The 12,008-nt window shown below is 38.9% G+C and overlaps 2 protein-coding genes across 5 annotated transcripts in view; both read right to left on the reverse strand.

Annotated features, from left to right (window-relative positions):
• LOC110520594 (calcitonin gene-related peptide type 1 receptor) overlaps nucleotides 1–347 on the reverse strand; it is a 44,512-nt gene extending 44,165 nt beyond the window's left edge. For 2 of the 3 annotated variants that reach the window (XM_036975221.1, XM_036975220.1), the window contains exon 1: nucleotides 21–283. The gene's annotated coding sequence lies outside the window, so the exon portion shown is untranslated. Of the gene's footprint in view, nucleotides 1–20 lie in introns of all 3 variants that reach the window. The other variant, XM_036975219.1, reaches the window with a different exon arrangement.
• Nucleotides 348–2,853: 2,506 nt separating this feature from the next.
• Nucleotides 2,854–12,008, reverse strand: part of LOC110520593 (tissue factor pathway inhibitor) — a 46,878-nt gene continuing 37,723 nt past the window's right edge. For both annotated transcript variants that reach the window (XM_036975222.1, XM_021597988.2), the window contains exons 3-6: nucleotides 6,693–6,869; nucleotides 5,838–5,939; nucleotides 4,614–4,808; nucleotides 2,854–4,273 (exon numbers count right to left, since the gene is read on the reverse strand). In XM_036975222.1, coding sequence (XP_036831117.1) covers nucleotides 4,203–4,273; nucleotides 4,614–4,808; nucleotides 5,838–5,939; nucleotides 6,693–6,869 — 545 coding nt within the window. In that variant the 3' untranslated portion in view covers nucleotides 2,854–4,202. The remainder of the gene's footprint in view (nucleotides 4,274–4,613; nucleotides 4,809–5,837; nucleotides 5,940–6,692; nucleotides 6,870–12,008) is intronic.

The following is a 12,008-nucleotide window of genomic DNA, read 5'->3' on the forward strand; positions in this document are numbered from 1 at the left end:
ACTATTCGAATGGTTCTTACCTGATGCGATTAGTTCACAATCCAATGCTACCGCGATTTAGAAAGTCACATTAACCGACCAAACACTCCAGCGACAGCTTTTTTTCCCCACAAATGCAACCTCCGCAGCAATGGTAGTGAACCAAACCTAAAGGGTATCAACACTCAATGAATAAAGTGTCGGACTGGAGCCGCTGTCAGATTGTGGGAGGCATTCGCATTAGTCTACTTCCTGTTACATCACGAATTAGCCTACAGCTCTTCAGGAGAACCCACCAACCCATCACGCAGATGATATAGACCAGGGATGGGAAACTTTGTCAGGGGTGGGGCACACAAAACGTCTGAAATCATCATGGGGGGGGGGCGCAGTGGCTCGCGCATATGTATACGCACATCCTTACCCACACATGTAGTCAGAGCCGGACCAAGTCTTTCACGAAATGTTGTTAACCCCATCATGCCAGCAAATGGGGTTAACAAATTGTACCTTGTGTATTTGTCACAGATCCCTCTGGAACTTTCATTGCACACACGTGTCCCCTATTCCCCCTGATTGTATTTGTATGTATGTGCCCTTCGTTCACCATGGTGGGGTCCATTATTGTTACATTGTCCGTTGTTCGTGTGAGTACCTGTGCTGTGTGTTTTGTGGATTGCGCAGATGATTATGGGTCTCCTCCCGTGTGGTAATCATTGTGCACGTGTGTTATTTATTCAAGGTACCCCTCGCTCTTTTGTTTGGGTTTCTGTCTGCAGAGTTTGATCCAATGCATTGGCTGTAAACATTCGTTATGGTTCTAAATGACAGGAACATTCCTGCAATTCGATGTCTTCGCATATGGAAGAAGCTCGCTCTGTCTACGCTTAACAAACCTGTGTTCATCTCATTATTATACTTGGTTTATTTATCATAAGTAGGTAAACTGACTGACATACAGGTAACTATTTTTTACTTTAGTTTATTTGGTCAATATATTCTTAACTCTTTCTTGAACTGCACTGTTGGTTAAGGGCTTGTAAGTAAGCATTTCACGGTAAAGTCCACACTTGTATTCGAAACATGTGACAAATAAAGTTTGATTTGAACTGTCCAAATCATTTAAACACTTGAGTAAATGAGGGATACAAAGTATGGTGAAAGCGGGTGCTTCCACACATGTGTGGTTTCTGAGTTAATTAAGCAATTAACATCCATCATGCTTAGGGTCATGTGTAAAAAAAAATACTGGGCAGGCCATACTTTTGGCTACCATGAATATGCCCTCATAGTATGACAATGCCCCCATCCACAGAGCATGAGTTTTCACTGAATGGTTTGATGAGCATGAAAAAGATGTAAACCATATGTCATGGCCGTCTCAGTCACCAGATCTCAACCCAGTTGAACACTAATGGGAGATCCTGGAGCAGCACCAGCGTTTTCCACCAAACGGTATTTCTCGTGGAAGAATAGTGTCACATCTCGAGAACTGTTTTGGACATAGTCTCATTTATAATCTATAGAGGTCATTACATTATAAAAAAAATATGAATGTAGACTATGATTGCAGAGAAATTCCCAACAAACGAATAGGTCATTTGTCAATTTGCAGTCATATATCATTCAAGTGAAGGCCATTATGGAAACGTTAGAACTATCACGATAATACAACACTGCCCCCCTGTGTCTCAGTGATGCACTTATCAGTGGAGTCAATTCCAATAGCCTGCTGTACTTCAATGTGAAAGGGGACTTGGAACAGAATTAACATATGCACAAAATTGCAATGTTGATGACTATGCCGAATTAAATGTAGTCTCCAATGGGTTGCTGATATGTTGTTTTCACCTGGGTAAAAAAAAATACCATGGAAAAAGACATTACTCACATGAAGGGGTAAAATAAACAGATAATGTACAGTAATTGATATAGCTAATGTACAGTAATTGATATAGATAATGTACAGTACTTGAAATAGATAAATGTACAGTACTTGATATAGATAATGTACAGTACTTGATATAGATAATGTACAGTACTTGATATAGATAATGTACAGTAATTGATATAGATAATGTACATTGATTGATATAGATAATGCACAGTAATTGATATAGATAATGTACAGTAATTGATATAGATAATGTACAGTACTTGATATAGATAATGCACAGTAATTGATATAGATAATGTACAGTACTTGATATAGATAATGTACAGTACTTGATATAGATAATGTACAGTACTTGATATAGATAATGTACAGTACTTGATATAGCTAATGTACAGTAATTGATATAGATAATGTACAGTGATTGATATAGATAATGTACAGTACTTGATATAGATAATGTACAGCACTTGATATAGATAATGTACAATACTTGATATAGATAATGTACAGTAATTGATAGAGATCATGTACAGTAATTGATATAGATAATGTACAGTAATTGATATAGATAATGCACAGTAATTGATATAGATAATGTACAGTACTTGATATAGATCATGTACAGTAATTGATATAGATAATGTACAGTAATTGATATAGATAATGTACAGTACTTGATATAGATAATGTACAGTAATTGATATAGATAATGTACAGTACTTGATATAGATCATGTACAGTAATTGATATAGATAATGTACAGTACTTGATATAGATAATGTACAGTACTTGATATAGATAATGTACAGTAATTGATATAGATAATGTACAGTATTTGATATAGATAATGTACAGTAATTTATATAGATAATGCACAGTAATTGATATAGATAATGTACAGTACTTGATATAGATCATGTACAGTAATTGATGTAGATCATGTACAGTAATTTATAGAGATAATGTACAGTATTTGATACAGATAATGTACTTTATTGAATGATATTACATGTACAGTGCTTTTGGGATAATGAATGTTCATCATTTGTCAATAAAACAACTTGTCTGGTGTCCTCAGGAAGAAAGAAAAATACAATTATAGACTGGTATTTGGTATGTGACAGTAAAAAAAATGTATACAATTGTGATATTACTAAAAACATCTTCTTACAAAGTGTTAAAAGGTTACAATGAGCAATACAACATCACACAATAGGCCAAAACAAGCCTTTGATACAATTGCTGCAAGACTACAAGGACATACCAAAGTCAAATAAGAATGATATAAATAAAGACTCATTCAAAAGTAGTGTATGTAGGAAGGGTTTAAAAGGAAGTAGGAAGGGTTTAATATTAATAGGAAGTAGGAAGGGTTTAATAGGAAGTAGGAAGGGTTTAATAGGAAGTAGGAAGGGTTTAAAAGGAAGTAGGAAGGGTTTAATATTAATAGGAAGTAGGAAGGGTTTAATAGGAAGTAGGAAGGGTTTAATAGGAAGTAGGAAGGGTTTAATAGGAAGTAGGAAGGGTTTAATATTAATAGGAAGTAGGAAGGGTTTAATAGGAAGTGGGAAGGGTTTAATAGGAAGTAGGAAGGGTTTAATATTAATAGGAAGTAGGAAGGGTTTAATAGGAAGTAGGAAGTGTTTAATATTAATAGGAAGTAGGAAGGGTTTAATAGGAAGTAGGAAGGGTTTAATAGGAAGTAGGAAGTGTTTAATAGGAGGTAGGAAGGGTTTAATAGGAAGTAGGAAGGGTTTAATAGGAAGTAGGAAGGGTTTAATAGGAAGTAGGAAGGGTTTAATATTAATAGGAAGTAGGAAGTGTTTAATAGGAAGTAGGAAGGGTTTAATAGGAAGTAGGAAGGGTTTAATAGGAAGTAGGAAGGGTTTAATATTAGTAGGAAGGGTTTAATATTAGTAAGAAGGGTTTAATAGGAAGTAGGAAGGGTTTAATAGGAAGTAGAAAGGGTTTAATAGAAGTAGGACGTGTTTAATAGGAGGTAGGAAGGGTTTAATAGGAAGTAGGAAGGGTTTAATAGGAAGTAGGAAGGGTTTAATAGGAAGTAGGAAGGGTTTAATATTAATAGGAAGTAGGAAGTGTTTAATAGGAAGTAGGAAGGGTTTAATAGGAAGTAGGAAGGGTTTAACATTAATAGGAAGGGTTTAATATTAGTAAGAAGGGTTTAATAGGAAGTAGGAAGGGTTTAATAGGAAGTAGAAAGGGTTTAATAGGAAGTAGGAAGGGTTTAATAGGAAGTAGGAAGTGTTTAATAGGAAGTAGGAAGGGTTTAATAGGAAGTAGGAAGGGTATAATATGAAGCCTTAATTTAGACAGATCGAAACAAGATGTTGCTGTTCTTCTTCTTTATACGAATGACCCTCCCTTTGTGATGGTGATCTGAAAATGAAACAGCACAAATTAGTTATGTTTAAACACTTCTCCAGGGCACTAGTCTAAAAATGAACATTGAACTCAATTCATATCTTAACTGTTAATTTACAAAAACACTGTTAATTCAATTTATTTGTTTCAATTTTTTTTTTTAATTAAAGACATACGGGTGGAACAAGTGCAGTACGGACACACCTGTTTCAAATAATACAACTAATTATAGTCTTCAGTCTGGATATTGATCATTTGAATCAGGTGCGTTAATGCTGGGGATGGAACAAAAGCCTGCAACCCCAGGTAGCTCTATAGGGCTGGTGTTGGAGATAACAGATAACTTGGATCTTACCTGGCTTCATACACATCTTCATGCAGTGTCTCTTGTGGACAAAGTTGTTCTTGTTGCCCCCGCAGCCATTGTAGCGCAACGACTGACATCTCTTTGTCTTGGGGTTGTACACGTATCTCCTCTCAGTTCTCTCCTCTCCATCACATGTTGTGCCCTTGTCAATGGGACTGAGACACAAGTCCGGAGGATTGAAGTCTGAAAGAAATGCACAGAAGCAATTGTAAGATGAAATGACGTGCTAATAGCACAAGTCATGGTGTAAAACAATGACTCCATCATACCAAAGACACATTTTCTAAGTATGTAAGTATCTAGGCTACATCTGCAGTTTAGTTCTGATAGAACATACTTCTCTAAAAGCCTGATGTGAAGTTCATGGAAGTCTACTGTTAAAGTGACTAGTAGAACCTAGTGCTACTACTATTACCTTGTACCATAACAAAGGAAACTTAATTTTCACCACCTCAATACCACCTCAAGCGTCAAACTGCGGAGAATAAAAAGTAACTATATGTCAGCCTTTGGTTGAGGGAGTGCTGAAGATCTCCTATATCACTTGACTGGAATGACAACCACGTGTACAGAGACTCTCCTGCACTGGATTCACTGACATGGGTGGAATTCTGTAGCATGAATCACAACTACTTGTCCGTGACTGAGTGATGGCCAAAGACTCCCTGATCCCCAATGTACTGTGATGTGACCTCTGTACCAGACACGGGTGTTTCTGAGCACTAACTAACTCTCTCCCCATACCTTGTACACTCCCATTTTAATAGCAGTGAATCAATGTCACATGGAAGGAGGAGAAGGGAGGAGATATTGTGGGCACTATGCTGCCTTTATACATTGTAGGTTGTTTACCAGCAGCTAAACTATTTCTGAGATGGTGCATGTAAAATGACTGTCTCTCTCTTAACTAGCTATTGTAGTTGCCGTAGTACACATGACAAACGACTGCTTTCCTGAATTCCTGTGCTTCCTGTGGCCTGGTGTTTGTGATAGTTCTACTGCCCATGTGCAAAGCGCCTCACAGTATTAGTAGTTGTGATACTGTAGTTAACTTAAAGGGAGTGACATCACACCACCACGAGGGGCTGCCAAGAGACTGGAGCAATACAGTAGTGTTCCCAGCATTGACAGATCCACAGGGGTACAGGGTTTGTTGAATAAATAAAGATGATACAAACATGAACTCAAAATACATAAACATTGTTGTCTTACCAGTTACTTTGAGAGACTGCACACTAGGCTGGCTATGGGGTTCTGGGACGGTGACCTCCAATTTAGGGGCCACATCCAATTTAAGGGCCACAGTGGGGTTTTCTGCAATGAAACCAAAGCATGGTTAGAGTTTAATTTCATAATATGTTACTGCATTTAATAGAAATGTACTATAATACAAGCAGTGTACTACTCTGTTGTTAAAACCTGTTTACCAAGGAAGTAGCATTATAATATTAACATACAGCATAGAGAAGTTGTTACCCTTATGGACTCAGTTTAGATGAAGATAACAATTATTTTGAGCCCAAGGAAGATGGATTAAGGATTCTGATACACAATGACAATGTAATTATTTTGGAGTTATCATCCATTTTTTTTCTTACATTGTTAGGTCACTGTAGAAAAATATATTGGTAATTTTTGGGGGACAAAATGCAGTCAATGAATGTAAACAAATTCAAAATCAGGCCTATGTCTAAAATAATTGAATATGCTCATAAAAACAACAACAAAAAAGATCATTTTCAAGTAGTGCAATATTCACAACATCCACTGCAGCAAAAACGTTTGGGCTTTCAAAGAGGTAGAACTATCTTAGAACACACAGCAAACTATTAAGGCATCAGAGAAGTAATACTGTATACACCCCTAGCACATTTACATGTTAGTCATTAAGCAGACTCTCTTATCCAGAGTGACTTAGGAATTAATGTGTTCATCTTAAGATAGCTAGGTGAGACAAGCTAGCTATAGAAAGTCATAGAATGTACATTTTTCCTCAATAAAGTAGCTTCCAGCAAAGTCAGTGCTAGTAAGAAAAGGCCTATGGTTGGTTGGTCTCTTTTGGACTACCTGGGTTCTGGCATCTAGCCTGGCACTCTTTCATACTCTTGAAGTTGTTGGCATTGCCGAAGCAGCCTCCATAGTAGAAGTGCTTGCACTCCTGGCTCTGGTTGTCAAATAAGTAGCGAGTTACCAGACCTCGACATGGCCCAGGAGCCTCCTCCAGGTGACAGGGACTCTTGTCAACTAGAAACAGATGGAGAAAGAGGGAAGAGAGAGAGAGATAACATTATTGAGATAATGAAAAGGGGAGAACATTATTGAGCCTCCTCCATGTGACAGGGACTCTTGTCAACTAGAGACAGATGGAGGGACAGAGAGAAGGCAGAGAGAGAGAGATAACATTATTGAGATACTGAAAAGAGGAGAAATGAGTACCAGCTACTGAGTCATTTGAAGAGATGACAACAGGAAATGTTGAAAAAAGTACAGTATGGGAGATAGGCTTCCTGTTCCCCTAAGTCAAATACAATCTACACTACACTGCAATCTACCCTTGGACCAGTAAATTGACTTCCAGGCAAACTGTGAATAATAGAGAAAGAGGTGGCACTAACACTCTGGAGAGCTAGAGACACTGACAGAAAATATGATGAGAGGGGGAGGAGGTGGAAAGAGAGAGAACACACACTCAGGCATGGAGGAAGATAGAAGGTCGGCTGCTGACACAGTTAGTTATGAATGGATAGGGAGTTTGAGAACAGACACCTCACAAGTCCTCGACTGGCAGCTTCATTAAATAGTACCCGCAAAACACCAGTCTCAACATCAACAGTGAAGATGCTGGCCTTCTAGGCAGAGTTGCAAAGAAAAAGCTATATCTCAGACCTGCCAATAAAAATAAAAGATTAAGATGGGCAAAAGAATACAGACACGGGACAGAGGAACTCGCCTCTTCACTGACGTTGAGACTGGTGTAGACGTCATCTAGGGGGTGATTGATTTGATGTCGCCCCATCTATAGGACACATGACAAGTCCTCGACTGGCAGCTTCATTAAATAGTACCCGCAAAACACCAGTCTCAACGTCAACAGTGAAGATGCTGGCCTTCTAGACAGAGTTGCAAAGAAAAAGCTATATCTCAGACCTGCCAATAAAAATAAAAGATTAAGATGGGCAAAAGAATACAGACACGGGACAGAGGAACTCGCCTCTTCACTGACGTTGAGACTGGTGTAGACGTCATCTAGGGGGTGATTGATTTGATGTCGCCCCATCTATAGGACACATGACTTGACCAGTGCCAAGCCCCAGTAGATAAAAGTAACTTCAAATCCTGACACTTCATGGCTATGATATTGCTTTTTTTTCTCCTCTCGAAGTAATATAAATATTTCCGTCAAGTGGCTGTCCATTATCGGGCGAGACATCCCAAAAATGAAGAGGTCATGAATATATAGGTGCTGTAATTAAAGCTGTACTAATACCTCAGCCTCTCTGAGTTCTAGAAGAGACTGAGACAAACTAATAACTGTCATCCTCAAATATGTTGTGAATAATTATATATTGTATCCTACTATTTATCCCTTTGTCACCAAATATCAAGTCCTTTTTCATTTCTAAACACTACTTTTACCAGACTGTGTTAAAGCATGTCAGAGAGAATGACTTGACTTTAACAGCAACACTACCTGAAAGCAGAGACTTTTTTCCTTTGTGTTTGTGTGACCCAGCCCGTTGAATAATTCAAACCAGTGATTCAACTGAAAGGCATCTAAGTTGGAAAAAGCTATCAGTGTTATGGTGGTGAATTACTGGTGACCAATCAGAATAATATGTCCCTCTGTCTCTCAAGGTTATGGCTGCTGTCCAACTTGACATACTGGAATTTTCCAGGTGAAAGGAGTTGTCCAATACACTACGGCCCTGTTCTAATACTCATATATACAGTGGGGCAAAAAAGTATTTAGTCAGCCACCAATTGTGTAAGTTCTCCCACTTAAAAATATGAGAGAGGCCTGTAATTTTCATCATAGGTACACTTCAACTATGACAGACAAAATGAGAAAAGAAAATCCAGAAAATAACATTGTAGGATTTTTAATAAATTTATTTGCAAATTATGGTGGAAAATAAGAATTTGATCAATAACAAAAGCTTATCTCAACACTTTGTTATATACCCTTTGTTGGCAATGACAGAGGTCAAACGTTTTCTGTAAGTCTTCACAAGGTTTTCACACACTGTTGCTGGTATTTTGGCCCATTCCTCCATGCAGATCTCCTCTAGAGCAATTATGTTTTGGGGCTGTTGCTGGGCAACACAGACTTTCAACTCCCTCCAAAGATTTTCTATGGGGTTGAGATCTGGAGACTTGCTAGGCCACTCCAGGACCTTGAAATGCTTCTTACGAAGCCACTCCTTCGTTGCCCGGGCGGTGTGTTTGGGATCATTGTCATGCTGAAAGACCCAGCCACGTTTCATCTTCAATGCCCTTGCTGATGGAAGGAGGTTTTCACTCAAAATATCACGATACATGGCCCCATTCATTCTTTCCTTTACACGGATCAGTCGTCCTGGTCCCTTTGCAGAAAAACAGCCCCAAAGCATAATGTTTCCACCCCCATACTTCACAGTAGGTATGGTGTTCTTTGGATGCAACTCAGCATTCTTTGTCCTCCAAACACAACGAGTTGAGTTTTTACCAAAAAGTTATATTTTGGTTTCATCTGACCATATGACATTCTCCCAATCTTCTTCTGGATCATCCAAATGCTCTCTAGCAAACTTCAGATGGGCCTGGACATGTACTGGCTTAAGCAGGGGGACACGTCTGGCACCGCAGGATTTGAGTCCCTGGCGGCATAGTGTGTTACTGATGGTAGGCTTTGTTACTTTGGTCCCAGCTCTCTGCAGGTCATTCACTAGAACCGTGTGGTTCTGGGATTTTTGCTCACCTTGTGATCATTTTGACCCCACGGGGTGAGATCTTGCGTGGAGCCCCAGATCGAGGGAGATTATCAGTGGTCTTGTATGTCTTCCATTTCCTAATAATTGCTCCCACAGTTGATTTCTTCAAACCAAGCTGCTTACCTATTGCAGATTCAGTCTTCCCAGCCTGGTGCAGGTCTACAATTTTGTTTCTGGTGTCCTTTGACAGCTCTTTGGTCTTGGCCATAGTGGAGTTTGGAATGTGACTGTTTGAGGTTGTGGACAGATGTCTTTTATACTGATAACAAGTTCAAACAGGTGCTATCAATACAGGTAACGAGTGGAGGACAGAGGAACCTCTCAAAGAAGAAGTTACAGGTCCGTGAGAGCCAGAAATCTTGCATGTTTGTAGGTGACCAAATACTTATTTTCCACCATTTTCCACCATAATTTGCAAATAAATTCATTAAAAATCCTACAATGTGATTTTCTGGATTTTTTTTCTCATTTTGTCTGTCATAGTTGAAGTGTACCTATGATGAAAATTACAGGCCTCTCTCATCTTTTTAAGTGGGAGAACTTGCACAATTGGTGGTTGAGTAAATACTTTTTTGCCCCACTGTATATATATATATATATATATATATATATATATATATATATATATATATATATATATATATATATATAAGTATGTGGAATTATTAGTGGATTTGGATACACCCATTGCTGACAGGTGTATAAAATCGAGCACACAGCCGTGCAATCTTCATAGACAAACATTGTCAGTAGAATGGCCTTACTGAAGAGCTCAGTGACTTTCAATGTGGCACCGTCTTAGAACAAGTCAGTTAATCTGCCCTGCTAGAGCTGCCCATGTCAATTTGTAAGCTCTGTTATTGTGAAGTGGAAACATCTAGGAGCAACAAAGGCTCAGCCGCGAAGTGGTAGGCCACTTAAAAATCGTCTGTCCCCGATTGCACGCCCAATTTTTCAGTTTTTGATTTGTAAAAAAAGTTTGAAATATCCAATAACTGTCGTTCCACTTCATGATTGTGTCCCACATGTTGTTGATTCTTCACAAAAAAATACAGTTTTATATCTTTATGTTTGAAGCCTGAAATGTGGCAAAAGGTCGCAAAGTTCAAGGGGGCCGAATACTTTCGCAAGGCACTGTATATATATATACATTACACACATATATATATATATATATATATATATATATATATATATATATACACACATATATATATATATATATATATAAAATCAGAGGAAGCTGGTGGGAGGAGCTGGAGGACGACGGGCTCATTGTACTGTCTGGAATGTAATTAATGGAACGGAGTCAAACGTCAAGGTCTACTGACTTGAGTCACAAAGGACAATACATCCTTCCCTCCTCCTATCCTTGAAGTAACTATTGATCTGGCATGACATAGATGATGAAAGCAATGCGGTGGAAATCTTGCTTACGACAATCCAGTCATGACAGATCCATGAGGGAGGGAGGGAGGCATTTCAATACTATTCCAATTGTACCATTGTATTCTGTTACAGAAGCATTAAAAACGAATGGCCACTAGATGGAGCCATTCATACTCTAATGTATCCCACAACAAGGCCTCAGCTTCATCAGGACTGACTGATAGAGAGGTTATCCTTTAAAAGAGGAATTAAGAGTTTTACAAGCTAGAAATAAAACAGGGTTAAGCCTTGACACTGACACCATCTGACGCGTTGACACTCCCATACTCACATTGACTAAGGATGTCCCCTTGTCTGAAGAGGACTCTCTGAGACTGTATCTCTGATGGTATGACATAATACTGTGTTGTAGTGTTGGAGGTGTTACCTGAGACTAGTCCTGTATCTCTGATGGTGTGACATTATACTGTGTTGTAGTGTTGGAGGTGTTACCTGAGACTAGTCCTGTATCTCTGATGGTATGACATAATACTGTGTTGTAGTGTTGGAGGTGTTACCTGAGACTAGTCCTGTATCTCTGATGGTGTGACATTATACTGTGTTGTAGTGTTGGAGGTGTTACCTGAGACTAGTCCTGTATCTCTGATGGTGTGACATTATACTGTGTTGTAGTGTTGGCAATGTAAAAATGGTTACGGGTCGTTTATAGTTGACAGTCTATGTTTTGACGAGCTTCCCACACAACACGTCTATAGTGATTAGGGGCCTGAACTGGTAGAGCTGAGTAAGTGTACGTTGGAATTTCCAGGCGCAAGTGAAATAATGTGAGCTCTGCACTACAGCTGTGATCTACACAGGGCTCCCCCATTATTCTAAACGCTCATTGTTCAGCCTGTTTGTGTGATAGGGTGTTAAAGGTGGGGGCACTAGAGTGGAAGGAGGACAGGGACCTCTGTGACATATAATGCCCTGACACAGTAGGGGTAATGAGATATGGTCCTCTGTAGCCACGGAGCTCGCAGCC

Source organism: Oncorhynchus mykiss, chromosome 3 (assembly GCF_013265735.2).
Source record: "Oncorhynchus mykiss isolate Arlee chromosome 3, USDA_OmykA_1.1, whole genome shotgun sequence".
NCBI classification, from domain to species: Eukaryota; Metazoa; Chordata; class Actinopteri; order Salmoniformes; family Salmonidae; genus Oncorhynchus; species Oncorhynchus mykiss.